A 20142-nucleotide genomic window follows, 5' to 3' on the forward strand; every position below is an offset into this window, starting at 1 on the left:
TCTTATATTTTGAAAGCTTTAAAGGAAATGAACTTTAGCGTGAATATTATAAAGCAAACAAAAATGGTCTCTCATGCCATCATCCAGATTTCATGCCAAGATTAGTTTATGATTAACAGTGTCCTTTAAAGACTGCCTATCACTTTAATTTTTTTTAAATTCCCAATCTCCTTTGGCCAAAGAGGTAAAGGACTTTATCTCTTCTACGTGTCCTCCAAAAAAGTTTCCTCCTAGGTTCCATTCTTCTTTTTTTTTTTTTTTTTTGGTACCCTTCCAGGATAGTGTTGTTTATACTTCTGTTCCAACTCATAACTTTAATGATTCTTCTGCACTTTCTGCCATTGCTAGCTTCCTTCCTGGACTTGAGGCAGTTAGTTCCTAGCTGGACATCACTGCCACGTCCAGAGGCATCTTGGTTCAGTCGGGACTTGGCCCTTTCCATCCCCGCCTACCATTACTTGACTTGCTCTCTGCCTCTAACACCATTTCCCTTTTTCCTCTGCCTCCACCCATACTGTCCAGGACACTGTGGCAGATGCAGTCCTTCAACACAAAATCGACAGGCTTCGTGTGATGCTGCTCACTTGCTCTTTATGTTCTGGCAGTTTTGTGTGCCACTTCCCCAAGTACTCCATCTTACTTGTGTCCTTGCACATGCCGTTGCTTCCTTCTGCTTTAAGTACCTTCTCCCTCTTTACCTGTCTGAGGAAGACACCCCTGAAGCTCAGTTCAGGCCTCATCTCCTTTGTGAGGGCAGACAGTCAGTGTTCCATCCTGCATTGCACACTCAACTCTGTATAGACCCCATCTGTAGGACTCAGCTTTTCTCATTCTGCCCATTGTCTGTATGTCTATGTGCCCTGTGGACCAAGCTCCTCAGAAGCAATGAGCGGCTGCCCTTTCTCTGCATCCCAGATGTAATACCTGGCACCTGTTAGGTAACTCAAAAATGTTTGATGAAAGAACAAATGAGCTAAGAAAATCATACTTAGAATCCATGTTCTTTGCAAAAGTGTTTTTGTGTAATAAAGAAGGATAAGCTAATTATAAGTACAACAGGAAACGTTTCCCCATGTCACGAGACTCACTTGAGCAGATTGGTAGCAGTAGACGACCCCCAGTCATCTCCCACAAGCACCCAGTTTTACTGAGACTGGCGTTCACATTGGTCCTGGCATGATCGACAACCCGATGAACCCAGACAAGACTAAGATAAACTACTTGTCCTCCTGTAGAATAAATATTTCAAATAAAGTCAACCCAGGAAAGTCAGGCCAAGCAGCTATTGATTGCTGAAAGCCTGAACTTAAGCCCAATGAATATTCCAAAGTTCACCTCCATGCAGCTTGCCTAAATGGTGATCAATATGCAATTACTGCCCCCTTTAAATGTGCCTTACACTGCCTACCTGAAGAAGGGTTTTACTTTTAAATCCTTTGTTTCTTGAAATTGCTTAGGCAGGGAAAAAGAGAGGCTTGACTACTCTAGAGTCCTTTGCCTTTAGTATATCAAACAATTCTGTTTTGTTTGTGAGATGGTTTCAATGTATGCTGAATGGTAACTGAAGGTGCCCTGTACTGTGACCGTCATCCATTTCAAGAGACCTTCTCCTGAGTGACTAAACAATGAGGATTCTGTATCTCAGTTTCCTAATTTCTGCACACATGATTATCTGCCCGAGTCATCACCTTTGTAAATTCAAATTCGTAAAGTAGAATGCTGAAGTCTAGCTACAACGAAAACAAATACATTATTTGTATAGGTTCATGTTAGAATTTTATCTTGATGCACAAAATCCTTTCCTGCTGAATTTGGAAGCTTGTTTACTCTGCTCCTGATATTTAAGATTTTATATTCCTCTCCGATGCACCTTCTTCATACTGATGCCACAGCTGGAACCTTTTGCTATTTCTCCCTTGCACTGTTGCCATAGTCTCCTCACTGTCCTCCCTGCCCCCAAACTTGGTTGCTCCAGTCCCTTCATCTCACTGCTGCCAGGGTGAGCCTTCTAGATGTGTCCATCTGGGGCCTCCCTTGCTGACACCTCTCATACCTTTTCAGTATCTGTGGGACGGGGCAGGTTCCTTGGTGGCAAGTCTAGAGACCTGATGTGACGGTGTCCTGGCCCACCTGTCCTCAGTCATCTTCCACTCCTGGACATCCATAACCACCTTTAGTCCCCCACTGGCACGTTCACGTAGGGCTTCTGAACCACATGCTGTACGTCCACCACTGCCAGTATCACCACTGTCCCTTCAGACTCAGTGCAGATGTCAGGCACCTGCCATTTGACACCTTCGCTGACTTCTCCCAGGTGAAGTTACCTCCACCTCTCACCTTCTTAGACTTAATTTATTTCTATTACTAAGGTTTTAGAAAATCACTTACATCGCTTACAGACAGGAACCTTATAATTCCTGGCAGCTAGACTAGTTAGTGCCTGCTGTGTAAGGGCGCGCTCACTAGTAGCTTTCTTCTTTTTCTCAAACTCAGAGGCTGAACTAAATTAGGTCATTTGTGAGTATCTGTGAATTGTTTTGATTAATCTATAGCAAGGAGAAGAAATGTAAGACTGTTAATAATACACCATTTTATTTCCTTGACAATATTTCCTATCAAGTACCTTAATTTTTCTTTATCTCCTGCAATTAGAACATAAAATGTGTGAGATCTTTTATCTTTACAGGAGAGGTATCCAGTAAATATTTGTATATTGAATATACAAGAGGATAAATTTTATGCTGATTTATACTTTTCCCTGGTTGTTTCATATTAATTTGGTCTCCCCAAATAGATTAAAAAAATTTTTTAAGCAGAAGCCATGTCTAACTTTGTATTTTCTCTCGTATCTATCACGATACTGAGTAAGTCTCAGTAAGCATTGTGTACTGGCTTGGTTGATTGATTTGCCATCTCTACCAAGATAGGAAATGACTGACTTGCTCCTCTCCACCTTGGAGTGTTAAAGAAAAGAAACATAAGATTATAGAAAAGTAGACTGTTATGGTTTTGGCACTTAAATGGTCTCTAAGGTCTCTAAGGTCTAAGGTCTCCAATAGTATTGGGAGGTGGTGGGATCTTTAAGAGGTGGGGCCTAGTTGGGCATCATAGCACATGCCTGTAATCCCAGCTACTCAGGAACTGAGGTCAGAGAATCACAAGGCCAGACTGGCCAACTTAATGAGACCCTGTCTCTAAATGACATTTTAAAAAATTAAATAAAAATGGCTGGATATAGCCCAGTGGTAGAGCATTTGCCTAGCATGGGGGGGTTCAATCCCCAGTACCACAAAGGAATAAAAGAGATGGGCCTATTGGAAGAAAGTTAGCTCACAGGCGTGCCCTTGAAGGAGACAGGGATCCTCTCCCTCTCCCTTTCTCTCTCCTGGCGGCCATGTAGCGAGCAGCTCCTACATGTGCTCCTGCCACGATGTACTGAGCCACCACAGGCCCAAAGCGAGAGATCCCAGCAACTCTGAACTAGAACCCTGAAACCATGAGTCTGAATAAATCTTTCCTTCTGATAAGTTGTTTATCTGCGTTTTTTTGTCACAGTGGTGGAAATCTGACTAACACTTAGAGAAGTATCTGCAAGAGCAGTAGCCAGTGGTGGGATTATCCTAGGAACTCTGACTTCAAAGGAGGAATTCCCTTTATTTTTTTAAATAGTTAAATTTTTCTAATTCTAAAAGTATCACATATTTATTATGGAAAAAGAAAGATACTAAAAAGTAGAAAAGGGATAATATGATGCAGAAAAAGCATTTGACAAAGTCCAGTGCCCTTTCATGACAAAAACAAAAACAAAAACAAAACTCTAACAGGAAGTAGAAGGGAACTTCTTCAACCACTGATAGAGCATCTACAACAAACCCACAGTTAACATTATATTTAGTGGGGAAAGATCTTACTCCCTAAGATCAGCAGTAAGACAAAAATGTCCCGTTTGGCATCAAACTAAATGTCCTAGTCAGGACAGTTAGGTAATAAAATGAAATTAAAGGCATCCAGATTGCAAAGGATGAAGTAAAATGGTCTTTATTTGTAGATAACATCTTATATACAGAAGATCCTAAAGAATATACAAAAAGAAACTACTAAAATAAACAAGTTCAGCAAGGTTGCGGGATATGAGATCAATATATAAAAATCAGCCATATTTCTGAGGTTTTTATTGGGGTGGGAGAAGATTGAACCCATGCTAGGCAGGTGCTCAGCCACTGAGCTCCATCCACAGCTTGGCTGTATTATACATACTTGCAATGTGCAGTCCGACAGCATCAGGAATAAAATACCTAGGAATAAATTTAACAAAGAAGTACAAATTTTATACTAAAAAATCTATGAAATGTTGAAAGAAATTAAAGATCTAAATAAATGGGAAAAAAATTCCATATTCATGGGTCAGAAGACTTACTATTGTTAAGAGGCAGTACTCCCCAGAGTTACCTACAGATTCAACCCAATGCCTATAGAATCCTAGCTGATGTCATTTTTAGAAGGTGACAGGCCATCCCTGAAATGCATATGAAATTATAAGGGACCCAGAATAGCCAAACAGTCTTAAAAAAGAACAAAGGAGAAGTACTCCAAATTTCAAAACATAACTACAGAGCAGTGGTGAGCAAGACAGTGTGGTACTAGCTCAAGGTTAGACATATAAGACAATAGAATATTATTTTGAGAATCCAGAAATATAACCACATATACATGGACAGCAGTGCCAAGACCATTAAATGGGGAAAACAAAGTCACTTTCAATGAATGATGCCAGACAACTAGACAGCCACATGCCAATGAATAAAGTTGGACTTTTGCCTCATATGCAAATAGAAACTCAAAATGGATCTGAGACCCAAATGTAAGAACTAAAACTATTAAAGTCTTACAAGAAAACATAGGGGTCAATCTTCATGACACTGATTTAGTAACACAAAAGACACAATGAAAAAATAAATTGAACTTTGTCAAAAACACTTTTGAGCTTCAAAGGATAATTCAAAGAAAGTGAGAAAAAAATCCCTAGGGTGAGAGGAATCACTGAAAACTCTTACAACTCATTAATAAAGGTAACTACCCAATTTAAAGATGGGGAAAGTATTTGAATGGACATTGCGACAAAGAAGATATACCAGTAGCTGATGAACGCATGAAAAATTGCTTGATATCATTAGTTATCAGAGAAATGCAAATGGAAAGGACAAGATACCACTTCACACCCACTAGGATAAGCAGAACCAAAAACTCAGATAAGCTTTGGCAGAGTATGGGGACGTCAGAATCCTTATAGGATGCTGATGGAGTGTGAATGGTGCAGCCACTCTGGGAAGTGGTGTGGCAGTTCCTCTGAAGGTTAAGCAGTGTTCCCGCGTGTCCCAGCTTTCTGCTCTTAGTATTCATGTGCTCAAGAGAAACGAAAACACGTCTCCATAAAAGCATGTACACAAGTATTTATAGCAGCATAATTCATGATAGCAAAAAGGCAGAAGCAACCCAAATGTCCATCAGCAGATGACAGACAAATCCTGGGTTGTATATACTGATCAGCCATAAAAAGACACAAATTGCTAATTCATGTGCTACAGCATGGGTGAACTGGAAAATGCCAAATGGAAGAAGCCAGTCACAGGGCCCCACATGTCACATGATATCATTTACTTGAAATGTCTGGAATAGGCAAATCCGTACAGACAGAACATAGATCAGTGATTGCTTAGGACTAGAGAGAGGGTGGACTTGGGGGGGTGATAGTTAAAGGGTACATGGTTTCTTCTCAGGGTAATGAAAATGTTCTATAATTGGAGTGGTGGTTACATATATCTGGAATTGACTACAATCCATTGAGTTGTGCATTTTAAGTGGGTGAATTATATAGTGTGTGAATCATATCTTGCTAAAGTTATTAAAAAGAAAGAAAAAGGAATAAGAAATCATCTGTAATAGCATCATCCTGAAATAATCTCTCCTAGTATTTTGATCTCTTTCTTTTTAACACATCTTTCATACAATTGTGGTAATGCTTCGTATGAAATTTTGAATATTACCTTTTGTGTTTACCATTTTAACCATAAGAGTTTTTTTGTAATATTACATACTCCTGACTGTTAACAAGTGTGTAATATTCCATTTAGATATAATGTGACCATTTTCTCACTTGGGGCATTTTTTCCCCCATTATTATGAGACTGAAATAAATACACCTTTTCTTTCTTTCTTTCTTTCTCTCTCTCTCTCTCTCTCTCTCTCTCTCTCTCTCTTTCTTTCTTTCTTTCTTTCTTTCTTTCCATGATAACTTTCCCTTTAAATGCCTCACATGAAACCTCTTTTATCCCAGGGAAAAGAAGATCTCCCGGAGCAGTGCCCTCAAAGTGCTGGACCATGCCATGATTGGGCCCGAGGGCACAGACAATTGCCATAAGTTCGTTGACATTCTTGGCTTAAGAACCATCTTTCCTCTTTTTATGAAATCTCCCAGGAAGATCAAGAAGGTGGGAACCACGGAGAAGGAACATGAAGGTAGGCCGGCTGGAGGAGGTGGCCTAATCCAGGGGCGTGATGACGAACTGGGAAATGGGTGTTGCTTTGAAAAACTGCCAGGCATTTGGGGCACGGACTCATGGGAGGAAGAGCGTGTCCTTTTCCTTTCTGCCTTCTGGTTTCTGCACGCGTGGAGGAGCAACTCAGAGCCAGGCCACTGGCCTCTGGCATTTGAATCCTGGTGGTTCCAGTTCCTTCTGGCCTGTTAATAAGCCTGTGTGTGAAGGCTTTGTTTTCTTCACTACCATTTGTAGCGAGGTGTCTCTCTGATGGAAGACCCTTTTGAAAAGAGTAATGAGGTGGCAGCACATGTCACCTCTGGAGTGCTGCTTTCATGTGTTTCTGTATTAAAGTATGATTCAGCCAACATCAGGAATTGCCGAAATAAACTATTTACAGCCCAGGTTCCCCTTTTTATGTCTCTCCTCCCTGATGGTGCACACTCCCAGCAAAATGCCGCCGTGAATTGTGACGCTGTAACCAGAGTAGTTACTGCTGGGCCAGTCCCTTCCTGCAATTGTCTAGTGGCCTGCTGCGTCCCTCCCCACAGTAAAAAGCCACAGTGCAATCTGGAAGGCCGGGATTTATGAGCGTTGACAGCTGCACTGGAGACCAGCAAGCACTTGCACCGGGGAGTGTACATGGTTGGGTGGTTATTTTAGAGTGGGGAGGGCGAGGAGGGGTGAAGAGGTAGCGTGTGAGACGGGAGGAGAACTTGCTCTGCTTGGCAAACTTGGTTGTCTCGTCAGAAGCAACACTGGTCACAGGGTTAGGGTGGTGTGCATGTCAGTGATAGGTGGAACTGGCACATGTGTCTGCACTATCTTTTGCATTCTTTACCCTCCTAGATAGAAATTTGAGAGCTCTTGTCCTTGTCTACTCAAATTTACTGGGTTTTGTCTCCCCCAACTCGGAGCAGCTGAAGGGACAGGGGTGTGGCTGTCTTTAGAGATGGCCTCCAGTGATGTCCTCTGCGATCAAGTCTGGTCTCCAGAGAGCAGAATGTCTGGCAGGGGCAGGGAGGAACTGACAGTCAAAACCTGCAAGTGGAGATTGCAGTGTGCTTCTGGTCAGGCATAGACCAGACGCTGGCTGTGAACACGCGGATCCCACTGCTGGCCTCTTTTCTTTCCCCAGTGTGACTTCAGCCAACTGCGGCTGTGGGAGAGGGCATGGGACGTCTTAGAGACGTAGGAGATAAAATTGCGCCCTTCGCGGCAGACCTGCCGTGCTCCTGCCCTGCTTCGTTTGTTTTTTGCATAGGCCTCACAGCCTGTGCAGTTGGTCCCCGTCCTTGTTTGTTCAGATGAGGAAGGAACCAGACCGAGGTTCTCCACTAGTCAGGTGCGTGACTTCAGAGCCTCTTTGACTTCCCTGGATTGCATTTTTTTTCCCCTGATCTATAAAAAGGGGAATGAGACTAATGAACTGGAAGCTCTGATGTCTGCACCTTCAGACTCTGAGGCCCAGGCCCTATTGTCAAGTTCGCTGTATAATCCAGGCGACTCCTCAAGGACTGTGCTGTGACTGACCTGATGCTTCTACTGAGAGTCTTGGTGTTGCATCTGAGCATGCGTGAAGAGAGTGTGAAGGAAAACAGCCCTTAGCTGGCTCTTGCTCTGTGTTCATGGTACTGAGAAGAAAAAGAAGTGACAGATTCAGTGAGCAGCTGTTTTCTTTCTGAAAAATGTGCCCGGTGGCGTGCTGGTAACAGTACATTTGCTTTAGAGTACCCGCATTAGGAATTTGATAACATTGTATTAGTGAGGGCAATGGCGTGGTAAGACGCTCCTGGAAGGCATGTGTGGACTGTAATGCTGAGGAGGGTGGACTCTGCATCCTGAATGCACCACACCCAGCAGCAGAAGCCAACCCCAAGGAGAAGGCACAGCCCTAGCCTCTTGCCACCTCTGCCTGCTGCTGCTGCTCCTGGCAAATCAGTCCCCAGACTGCAAATGGTAGGGTGAGATGGAGGCAGAGCAGGACAGGGCATGTTGTGCAAGGTTTCTCTGTTCTGTCTTGCCCTCTAGATAAGTCCTGGGCTGCGATATAAGCACAGCACCCTTGTGTGCCAGTCTGGAGCACAATAGCCTCTGGCCTTTAGGAGTACTTGCAACCACACCCAGCCTATTCCTGCCCCCAGGCTTCCACTGTGCTGTCCTCCATCTGCAGTGACCCTCTGACCTGTCTGCTGGCTCCCTTTTAGTCTTCCCTCTGGTCCTTAGTTTTGATGTCACTTTCTCTGGAATACATATCATGTGCCCCTCCACTAGGTTAAAGTCTAGGACTTTGTCTCATAGCACTTGAGATTATAGAACCAGTGACCTCGTTACTTCTGGGTCCCACTGCCTAGCACGGTGGTAGATGCACAGAAAATGTTTACTAGGTGCATAAATGAACAGCCACTTCCCCGAAAGATTGTCCACTGAGGACAGACATAGGTTTGGGACTGTCCCCAGAACCACGCAAGGTTGATGTCAACACAGTTAACTTCAGTTCACATTGATGGTTGTCAGTCATATACCTGGAGTAAGTAAGTAAGTGGTCTTTCACCCAACTTGTTTGGAAGCAAATATGAATGGGTTGGTAGCTGTGGTTGACTTTGTCACATTGGTTTGGTGATGATGGCAAAGGACCCCTTGGTAGCCATGCCCTTGAGATAGCTGCTGTGCACAGGATTTCCTTACAGTTGAGGGCACATTAGGACAAGCTTCTTTGGTAATCAGTTTGCCAGTTTGGAGAGATACCCTGCATACTCCGCCCCGCCTTTTTTTTTTTTTTTTTTTTTTTTTTTCTTGTTAAGCCTCAAGGGCTTGTCCCCAATCCTGGTTGCCTTTTCAGAGTTTATTCTGGTCCATTCTCAGTCCCTGTCACCACCGATGACCTTCCCCAAACTCCTACAATAACAGTATAGCCCAGTGTGGTACAGATGGGTCCACTGCTGATCAGCTGTGCAGTCTTGGGCAGGTCCTTAAACACTCTAAGCTTCAGTGGCCCCGTCTATAAAATAGTGAGGCTGAAATCTACCACACAGGAGTATTGGGAGGTTCAGGTGATATGATACATACAGCTGGTCCATCCTGTCAGTCATTTATGGGTCCACCAACTGAGAGTCTAAAATAAGAAGGAAAAGAATTGTGTCCGTGCTGAGCGAACCTGTGCAAACTCTTTTCTTCTCATTCCCTGAGCAATACGGCATCACAGCTATTTACATTAGCATTTACATTGTATTAAGCATTATAAATAAGTAATCTAGAGATGATTTAAGTATTTGGGAGGGTGTGCATAGGTGATAGGCAAATGTTCTGCCACTTTCCATATGGGGCTTGAACATCCAAAGATTTTGACATCCATGGAGGGTCCTGGAACCCATTCTCTGAAGGGCTGACTTATATCCTTGGCATAGACCCAGAATAAAACGGGCACCTTAAGAAGCCTTGGGTCTCTCTCTAGCAGGACTGCCTCCAATTCTGCCCGTCATGGCCTTTGTCACACATACCCATTCCTTTCTAGAGGCTTGGCTGTGGGAGGTCTAGGAGAAGGACTCCTTGCTCCATGATATGTGTGAAAATGGGCAAACTCCTTCTCCAGAGCACGCCGTGGGAGTCACGCCGTGCTAAATAGTGAGGTGGCATGAAGCAGCCATGTTCCCAAGGCCAGCAAAAGGGCTTGAGAGAGGAGAACTTGTAGAATAAAATGACTCTAGAGAGGAGGAAAACCAAAAACTGCCCTTCTAACCTAGAATTGCTGGTAATTCGTTCCCCTTTTGTGAGTTGGGGTGGAGAAGGAAAAGAATTATTATAATTGAAATCCATTCCGGTTTGCATAATAAAACCTTCAGAAATAGATCAGAGGAGGCACTTGGCTTGGGGGATGGGTTGAAAAGGAATAATTTGCCCTTGGGTGCAGGAGCGTGACTGCTGGCTCCTCGGTTTTATAAAGAGCAGCACAGTGTGTATTGCCTCCGTGGCGTTAACTGCTTCAGAATAGGAGGGAGAAGAAAAGAGCTGGGATCCAGAAATGGCATCTGACCTTTACTTCTCGTCTCTTTTTAAAATTCTTATTAAAATAGGTCCAGTTTTCCTTGTATTGCCTCATTAGGTAGGTGAGTTATTGAGTTTGTAGCAGTTCTAGTTAATTGCGCTGTTTTAACATGGTTCCCCTGGAGGCTGTTAAGAGCTTTGGGGAGCGCGCTGCAGAGCAGCGTGTAGGTGTGTGGAGTGCACGCAGGCGCACGCGCACGTTTCCACCTTATCAGCAGTGACAGCAGTTGATAACAGATCAGCGCTTTAAAGAGTACTTTTCTGTCATCCACCAAGAACTGTTCGTGAATCGGGGACCCCACATGTCAGGGAGCCGTAGTTGCCGTGTGCTTCTTGGACTGCTAACTTGCACCACGCACCAGGGTTAGAAGAGGAAAATGGCAAGACCTTCCTGAGAATCAGAGGAGAGGGAGGTTAGCCAGTGCAGATAAAAGAGAAACGCCTTACAAGTCTCTGTGGTGGGTTGTGCTGATGACATAGCATTATTTGGGGACAGTTTTTATCTGGACTCCTGCTCTGTTCAAGATATAACAAAGACCCAGGTGTGACAGGTCCTGTGTGGACAGGGAGTAATTGAAGTGTCCGTCTTGGGAGGTTGCTCTTCCCAGGTTCCCTCTCCAGAACCCCGTCCTCTTCCTGCCCCTCAGGCCCTTGTTTTCAGGTGTGTCGTGCTACACACTGGCACGGTGGTCTCTTCTACTCCTTGCAGTCTTAACCTCCTCCATGCCATTGACTTCCAGATCTTCAACCTCATTTTCTCTCCCAAGCTGTAGTTGGCATAGCTAGTAACTAGCAGATAACTCCACAAATATTCAAACTCAGCTTGTTAAAACCATACCTGTTCCTTCGCCGTCCCAGCCTTTTCTGCTTTTCCTGCCCTGGTAAGTGGCACCACCCACTGCAGAAGTCAACATACTGCTTAATTCTGATGTTGCCACAGGTCACTGATCTTAAGCCCTGTAGATTCTGCCCCATAAAAACCTCTGGAGTCAGCCCTCTCCTCTGCCACTGTCTCGGCCGTCATCACCTCTCTGAACTTCACTGCAACCTTACCAAGTCTCCCCGCTGACCCAGTTGTCATGCCCTCCCAGAGTCTCAAAGGCTGGGAGAGAGAGACATTCCCTCAGCAAATTTACAGTTTCAGGAAGAGGGAAAGTAGACACGGGAAACAGCAATTTTATGGATATCTATCACAAAACTGTATTAGCAACTACAAAGACCAGAGTGCGTCATTATTGAAGGCAGAAAGATAACAGGAATGCTTAGAGCAGAAGATGCTTCTGGTGGGAGGGAGACAATGACAGGGGCTGACACTGAGGGACTGGGAATGTCAGCCAGGGAAATGCCGAATTCCCTGAAATGTCAGACTGGGAAATGCCGAATTCAGCATTTGCAGAATGTCTTCTCGTCTGATCATCTTGGAGCCTTACAACAGCCCCGCAAGGTCAGAGTCATTTCTCCTTCTGAAGATGGGGAAATTGTGAACCTCACTGAAGTCATGACTCTAGGTCCCACGGTGCGGAAGTAGCTGAATGGGGACTCAGACTCCCTCAGTTTCCAATCATGAACCTCACACTCACTTCAAAAAGTCTCTGCCGTTGGTATTTATTCTCCTGGGTGCAGACCAGCTTGCTCCTCTCTGAATTGCAGATGTAGTCAGAAGAATCTCTGATCCGAAGACCTTGGTTCTTGTGTTGGTACTGTGACACATCATCACGGTGGTGGAGATTCACTTATCCTTTCAATTTGCACAGTTATGAGAAGCAAATGGGAAAATGACTTGGTGAAATTTTTGTTAGGCCTTTCTAGTGCCTATCATAGTGCTTGGTGCCAGGTGGATGCTTAGTTAATATTGGATGAATTAATAAATGAATTTATTTAGCACCTGTGGACCAAGCCCTGGGATTGGTGGGATTAATAACCACCTTTGGGTAGGGTAAGAATCAAGTCAGTTGACTCCGATGAGTGTGACATAGCATGGGGGTTTGTAAGCATTAGTTTATTACAGATCACTGTGTCATTTATTTATTTATTTACTTATTTACTGGCAAGAACTTTATTAACTTTTGTTTCAAACTTTATTCCCAGGCTCCTTCAGCTTAGTTAGCTGCAAAGAATAAATTGTGTGTAAGCAAAAACTGAAAAGAGCTGCAGTGTCCAAGGGGCTTGGACTTAAAAATGTTAGAGATGTAGTTTTTTTTAAATACACTTTTTTATTTTTATTTTTTTTAGTTGTTGATGGGCCTTTTATTTATTTATATGTGGTGCTGAGAATTGAACCCATTGCCTCACACATGATAGGAAAGCACTCTACCACTAAGCCACAACCCAGCCCTAGAGATCTAGATCTTACCAGATCCATAAACAAAACGGTTTTAAGAAGCAGTCAGCATAAAACCAGCTCCCAGGAACTTCCTCAAGTTTATCTTCTTCAGAAGTTGATCACCTCAATTTGCCTCATTCTTGGAAGCCTCATCAAAGTCCTCCACAAGATCGGGAACTCCTCCTCTCCAGCGCAGGTGGTGCTTTCCCATCCATAGGTAGTTTGGACTGAGCTTCTACCAGTGTCCTTAAGGTAGTCAGACTGCGCCAGGCTGGTTTAGGATGCTGGGTTGCATCTGTCGGTTGCTCTGCCTCAGCATGGCCTGTAATGGGGAAGCGTGTGCTGCCAGAGATGCCTGAACGTTAGGGTTGTTAAAGTGGATCGCTGTTCCTTGCTTTGTAAACATACTCACCTCCGCAATACCGCAGATGCTGTTTACCCCTAACACCTTTAAGGAGAAGTGAAGTTTTTAATCATCGGCTGTAGCTGTTCTTTGAACGCCCCTTCTTTCTGCCATCAATTCCTTTCCCACCAGTGCACACTTGTGCCTGCAGTTTAGTTTTTCCAGGTTCAAGATAGTTTCTTTCATCTTGTTGGAGCAGAAAAGGAATGACACCAGGGACTCAGGTTGGAACCTAGGGAGTCTTAGGCAGACCAACTGAGATTAGGGTGCACACGCAGGGATTCAGGATGGCTGCCGGTTCACTATTTTAATCCCCCAGATATCAGTCATACTGTGATAAAGAGGTTGTGGCATCTCAGAAGGAGTGTCCTAAGGAATTCTGGGAAGGCTCACAAGAGGAGCTGGCATTTGAGAGTTCTCTGAAGAATCAATAATATTTCATTTTACACCAATGGGGGAGTGACAGAGGGGACATGGGCAGAGGTGTAGACATGTTTAGCTGGCTACTGTGATATGGATGATTAAGAACTTGGGCTTTGGAGAAAGATGAGACTTGAGTTTGTGTTTGGGTCCTGTCATTTACCAGCTCTGTGACACTGGGAAAGCTGCTTAATGTCTCTGAGTCTATATTTCCTCAATTGTAAAATTGGGATAATCTTAGGATATATCTCACAAGGGTGACATGAATACTAAATTAAATAATACAGATCAAATGTCAGTGCAGTCCCTGTTTCACTAGTACTGGTGACTGGAATGAGAATGGGTTTCTGGTTTATGTTCCTCTTCCTTCTACTGTGTTGGCAATTGGAAGAGCAAAAAAAATGCTTTTCCCACCCCAAGTCTGCCAGTCTTAGCAACAGAATATAAACCAATCCTATACAGAATATAAAACAGAAACCTTCCTAGAAAAGATATACCAGGGAGCCCAGGTCCCTGCTGCTCTGCACAATCTGTAACAAATTTCTGAGATATTTTTCTCCATTTTTTATTCCTCAAGCTTGAAAGTCACGAAAGTTAGTTGTAGTTAGAACAGTGAGCAAGTGAAGAGTGAACAGGATCTGATTTAAGAATGGCAGTAAGCATGTGCCAATGGGCACTGTGTGTTAAACACGGGGTAGAATGCCTTGCTGTTGTTTTTTGTTGCTATTTGAATAGTTGGTGGATCAATTCCTGTTCTCTCCCTCCAGCTGCTTTTGTCATTCTTGACCTCACACGACAGAATGTGGGATGCAACAATCACAGGGTGTTTGGGTTTGGGGTTCCTCTCACCAGGCTGGAGGGGGTGATTTCGAGTGTGGCACATCTGCTTTGCTAACTGGCCTGTCCTTAAGGGCTTACCCACAGGTCTTTCCCAAGGAGTGGCTTATTCCTTTGCCACTGAGACAGACAGTGAGACAGAAGGTATTTGCCATCCTAGAAGCTTCTGGGGAGGGGAGGAGGAAACAGGCCCCACACATTTATAGAGCACCTACCAATACAGGTGTCCGTGCTGTATGGATCAGGCATTTCTGTCTTCTTTTTACAGATCAGTGTTAGATTGTCATCATCAAATGCTTTTTAGCAGGTAAATGACACAGGCAGAATTTGGGCTTAAGTTAGCTTCTAAAGCTGCTCCCAACAGCAAGGTGACTACTGGGGTCTTCTGGTTAGTATTCCAGAGGCAGCACAGGGTTGTGGGAGGATTGTTTATATAGACAGGCAGACCTGGTCAGATTCCATCTCTACTTACAAACTAGCTCCTAGCCTTGGGAAAGTTGTTTCTCTCTTGGGATCTTGAATTCCTCTTCAATCAAACAGGTCTGATAAGAGTTCCCCAAGATGTTGTTCAAAGAACACTGAGTATCCTACATAGTCTCTAGCACTGGACCTTCAGTCAGTGGTAAGATAGTCACTGCATATTTAGCTTCCTTCCAGAAATAGTCCTTCCCTCCCTCTCCCAGTTTCCATGTTTCCATGTGGGACACAAACTCTTTTGCTTTTGTGAGTGCAAATCCCAGCTGAACTGGGACTCTAGTGAATAGACTGAATCATAACAGACCCAGAGAGATGGGACGCCACTGTTCATCATGACAGCCTATTACCCTGTACCCACAGTTATGATTCTGGCTATTGCTGCTCTGTGAAAATTCAGCACTGCTTGGATGAGGTGCCAGACTCCTTCTTTTCTGTTTCAGTTTCAAGCTCCCATTCTAGACAACCTTCTGAGAGGGTCTGTTTCTATGGGTAGGTACCCAAAAGGTAGGTGAGTGAGGCCTCATTCATTCTTGTATTAGGCAAACCACTTATCCCTGCCTTGTCCCAGGCTTGGTATTCTAGGTAGAGGGTGACCAAGTCCCAGCCCAGCTTGGAAGGCATAGAAACCCACATTGAGATTACAAGGTAAAAATGAGAGATGAATGAGCTCACAGCCCACCTAGGAGACAGACAGAGAAACCTGCATTTCTATTCAAGGTAAGAGGTAGGAGGAAGCGTGGGGCACGGGGTGAGGTGCCAACACTGAGGACAGCTCCTAATCCAACCCGGGTGGGCCATTGGAAATGTGGCCTCCTGAGCCAGACCTGTGGTAGAAGTTAGCCAGGTGAAAGAATGTCAAGTGGAACAAGGAGCACGTATAAAATAAGAGATGGAGAGGACAGGCTGCAGGGAGCCTTAACCCTGGCTGCCCATCAGCATCATGTAGAATCTTGTTGGGATGTAGTCTCCTGGGACCTGTGCTCACAGGATCCGACTCCAGGCTGTGTAAAGCCAATGGGTTGGTTTTTTTTTAACTTAACTCCCCAGGAATAACCTGTGAGACCAGCCTGGCACCAGTCCTTGGTGACTAGATCATGGAGTGACTAGGTTTTTAAGCAGAAGCCAGACTGAGAACCCTGCAGGGCGTCTTCAGGATTGACTCAGTTAATCTGCAGCGGGACTTAGGACAGAACTGGCATCTGGTAAGCACTCAAGTGTTAATAGTCATTACTGTTAAGGTACTTATTTGTTTACTTTGCACTAAAAAAGGACTTCCTCATATTTTTACAGGTTATAGGTATAGCACTAATTTCAGATATTCTGACTGTTTCAGCTAATTTAGCAAAAATTCAATTTGATATTGAGGGCTTGGGTGGGGAGGGTGAAGGAGAAGCATTAATTACTCCTGGTTTTTTTCACATTTTTCATTTTGCCAGGTAAAAATAGTATAGCATTAGCAGAATCCTTATTCTGGAAGTAGAATTTTCACTGATGTTTCGGTTATTTTTTCAATAATATAATTCTTGTTAGTTTTCATTTATAATCTTGATAAAATTTTATAGAAATGGTTTAGTTTGTAATTATCTTCTTTATGCAAGTAAAACAAATACTAGCAGCATAAAAGCTACAGTAGAGAACTAGCCAGGCCATTTTAGGTTAGTTCTCTAGCCTTTTTAGTGTGATGGGCTGATAGATCTGACCCCATGAGAATGTTATAGGCCAGACTCTAAGGGAAATGACTAAACAGACTCCATTTCGCTCTGAGACTCCATGTTATGTAGGAAATAAGCTTCTCCCATGGGAACACCCCGCCTCTGTGCCCATCATCAGTTACTTGGTGTGACATGTCTAATAATATAAAATGGCAACTCCTATGTAGTAAAGAATTGCTCTCTTTTGATCCCTATTGCTCCTAAACAATGTACCATGTGAACAGTGATTGTGTGGATGTTAGCAACCATTCTTTAGTTTGTACCTAGGTAAGGGTCATTTTGACCCACTTCCCCCTCTGTCAGTGATCTCATGATGTTAATGTGTAATTTCGAATCATAGCAACACTTATGATTAATATAATTTTTGATATAAGAACCCCTGCAACCCTGTGGTCGGGGCTGTTCTCCCAATAGCCATTTTTTGGGGCATTGTGTGAGACAGTCAGCTGGCTGGCTTAATAAAGACTCTCAAATTTGGACTCATTGGTGATCGGTCTGTTCTTAAGTTGCGCCCCATAACATTAGGTGGTGCCAAAATAGAGAAATAACACAGGAACTAGGCAGTGATTAACTATGGACCATGTTTTATTAAAATTCAACACATAATCTTGACTAGGATGTGCTTCCCAATGTTACCATTTGGGGGCCATTTTTATTCTTAGTATTGTAATAGGCATTAACATATATTATCTTATTTCACCTAATTCTCACAGTAACTCAGCTATGTATTATTACCCACAATTCGCAGGTAAAAATCCTGAGGCACAGAGAACTTGTCATTTTTCCAAAGGTCGCAGATATGCATGGACCTGCTCGGTATTTTCCTAGGATTTTCCTGTGATTTCCAAAAACTGTATCACAAAGGTTTTGGGTGTTTTTTTTCTTTTTTTTTTTTAATTATAAATGAAGGTTGCTCCCTAGTAGTGAGCCTAATTTAAACTGCTTAGTGTCTTTTCCTATATGATTATTCAGTAGTCCTGCCTCCAGTTCTGCATATAAAAATCTCCAGCTGGGCATGGTGGGGGCCATCTGTAATCCCAGTGGTTTGGGAGCCTAAGGCAGGAGGATCTCAAGTGCAAAGCCAGCCTGAGCAACTTACTGAGACCCTGTCTCAATAAAGGTTTGGAATGTGGCTTTGTGGCCCAGCGACCCTGGGTTCGATCCTTTGTACAAAATAATAATAATAATAACAACAGCAGGAGCAGCAGCAGCAGCAGCAATACTCCTTCCCTCTCAGTCCCGCTTTGCCCTGGCTTTGTTCAGTTCTTCTTGATTTGAAGCCATGTGATGTCTCTGCCCATTGTATCACCTCTGCTCATGGCCATGGCCTTCCATACCTGATGCTCAGCACTGTTGAATCTTCAGTTTCTGCTCCGGACATGCCTTGTCTGGTTGCCTTGCAGCTACCTGCCCTTAAGAAAACATGTTCCTCAACACCCTGGCCTCTGCTGTCCCCTCTTGAGAATGAGACATCAACCTGTAGCCTTCCACCCTGACTCATCAGTAACTCTTGAAGAGCTTTGACAAAATGCATAGGCCGAAGCTCACCTCCAGAAATTCCAAGGACTGGGACTTTAAGCATTGTTATTTTTCGAAAATATCTCCAAATCTTATTGCTCAGCTAGTGTTGAGGCCACAGGCCAGAATGCCCAGAGCACCAGCCTTAGTAAGCACCCCCTTTTACCTTCTCACTCTGCCAAGAGATGCTTGACATGTGGGCTTCTGGGGAGGCTTACTAAAAACAGCTTTATTGCTGTTGCTGAATATGAATAAAATAATGTAGAAAAATCAAATACTGTGGAAAAGGATGGAGGAAAAGTAAAAATCATCCCCATGCCCCCATCCAGAGTTAATTACTGGAAACATCGTGGATGCTGTCCATTCAAACATCTGCGCTGAGGGTGGGAGTTGTGTCTGGGCAATTTTATATAAATGGAGCCATGATGTATGTGCTGTTCTGTAACTCCTGTTTTTACTCACTGTTTTGGGGACATTAGGCGGGAGTGAGCCTTTTAATGCAATTAGCATGCTAGACTAGATTTTTAGAAGGCAAGATAAATTTCAGGTTAAAGGATTAGGTCGTGGAAGTGACAGCAGTTTAGAGAGGTGATCTCTGCTTGGATGGTAATTGTGTCTCTTCCGAGTATTGAGAATATGCAGGGACTTGAGGGTGGGAAGGAAATGAGTTGAGGACTGAAGCTGATGTGTCCAAGTTCATTTGGTTATAGTATAAGAAGGGGAAGTGAAAATGCCTTTCAAATGGTATTTTTTTTAACATGTGAATATTCGAATGTGTTGGACATGTTGGCATCTAACAGAAGATGTAATGTGGAAGGGGGAAAACAAAATAAACTTGTATACATTTCACTGCTCATAAAGAACACAATTACATGTGTGAGACGTTTGTTAGTGTCCTTCTTCCTGGGCTCCTGTAATATTGGATGTGATTTTTATATGCAGCAACCTGCAGGTTGCTGGGGAAATGCTCTGTGTATTTAATCATGTTGCAGTCTTCCTTGTTTGTTTTTTTTATAGTAGGAAAATGTCTTTGGCTTGCTTCTGTAGCCAGATTGATTTTGCTTGTGGGTGTCCAGATGCTGATGAGCTGTAATTAGCATAAGAAGGAGGCTGGAAAGATGTTGAACATTCTTTCCAGGTAGCCAAACAAAGGATCCCCAAACGGAGATTATTCTGGAGATTATTCTCGGGTATCAAATTGGAGAGAAGCAACCCTTTGCTCTTCCAGTTGAATCTATTAAAGGATGTGCGTGTTGGGTGATAGGTCACCACTGAAACGGGTTGGAGAACCTGCTGGTGTGGGGTGATTTTCTACACTGAATCCCCTTAGTGAGCAGTAACTCTCAATTCCCTGAGTAGTGCAAGAAAGAGGAATCCTGGGCTGGCTTCAGAAGACTGGGTTTTTGCTTGTGCCCTAACTCTTATGCTTAGACTCTGTTTCTTGGGCAAGTCATTTGTTCTCTCTGAACTTCAGTTTCCTCGCCTTTAAAATGGAGACAATAATATTTTACAGTGTGAGATTTGAGTAAGATAATGTATGGCGAAAGTGCTTTGTGTCCTATAAAATGGTGTGCATGTGCTAAGTGGAGGTACTGTGTGGTAGGTCCACGATGTCCCTGTCTCTTCCACATTCCTTACACTTTCCTTTTAGCACGTTTTTTTCCCCTGTCCCTGACTCCAAAGTAGAAAGAAAATGATTGCTAATTTGTTTCCTATTTGCTGCAGGGTTACCATAAAATAAATAAAGCATATCATTTTGATAATCACTAAAAAAATATGCCTACAACTTTCTTAAATGTATTGATTACTAATAAATCATGTCTGTGTTAAGTATGCCTGCTGGCTGGCAAACTCCTGAAACAACCATGTTTG

The 20142-nt window shown here is 43.4% G+C and overlaps 1 protein-coding gene across 1 annotated transcript in view; it reads left to right on the forward strand.

Annotated features, from left to right (window-relative positions):
- The window catches only part of CTNNBL1 (catenin beta like 1), a 151890-nt gene that overhangs the window by 85459 nt on the left and 46289 nt on the right, over nucleotides 1–20142 (forward strand). Inside the window, exon 11 of the mRNA XM_079126989.1 lies at nucleotides 6335–6516. Coding sequence (XP_078983115.1) covers nucleotides 6335–6516 — 182 coding nt within the window. The remainder of the gene's footprint in view (nucleotides 1–6334; nucleotides 6517–20142) is intronic.

Source organism: Sciurus vulgaris (genome assembly GCF_902686455.1).
Source record: "Sciurus vulgaris genome assembly, chromosome: 2".
Classification (NCBI taxonomy): Eukaryota; Metazoa; Chordata; class Mammalia; order Rodentia; family Sciuridae; genus Sciurus; species Sciurus vulgaris.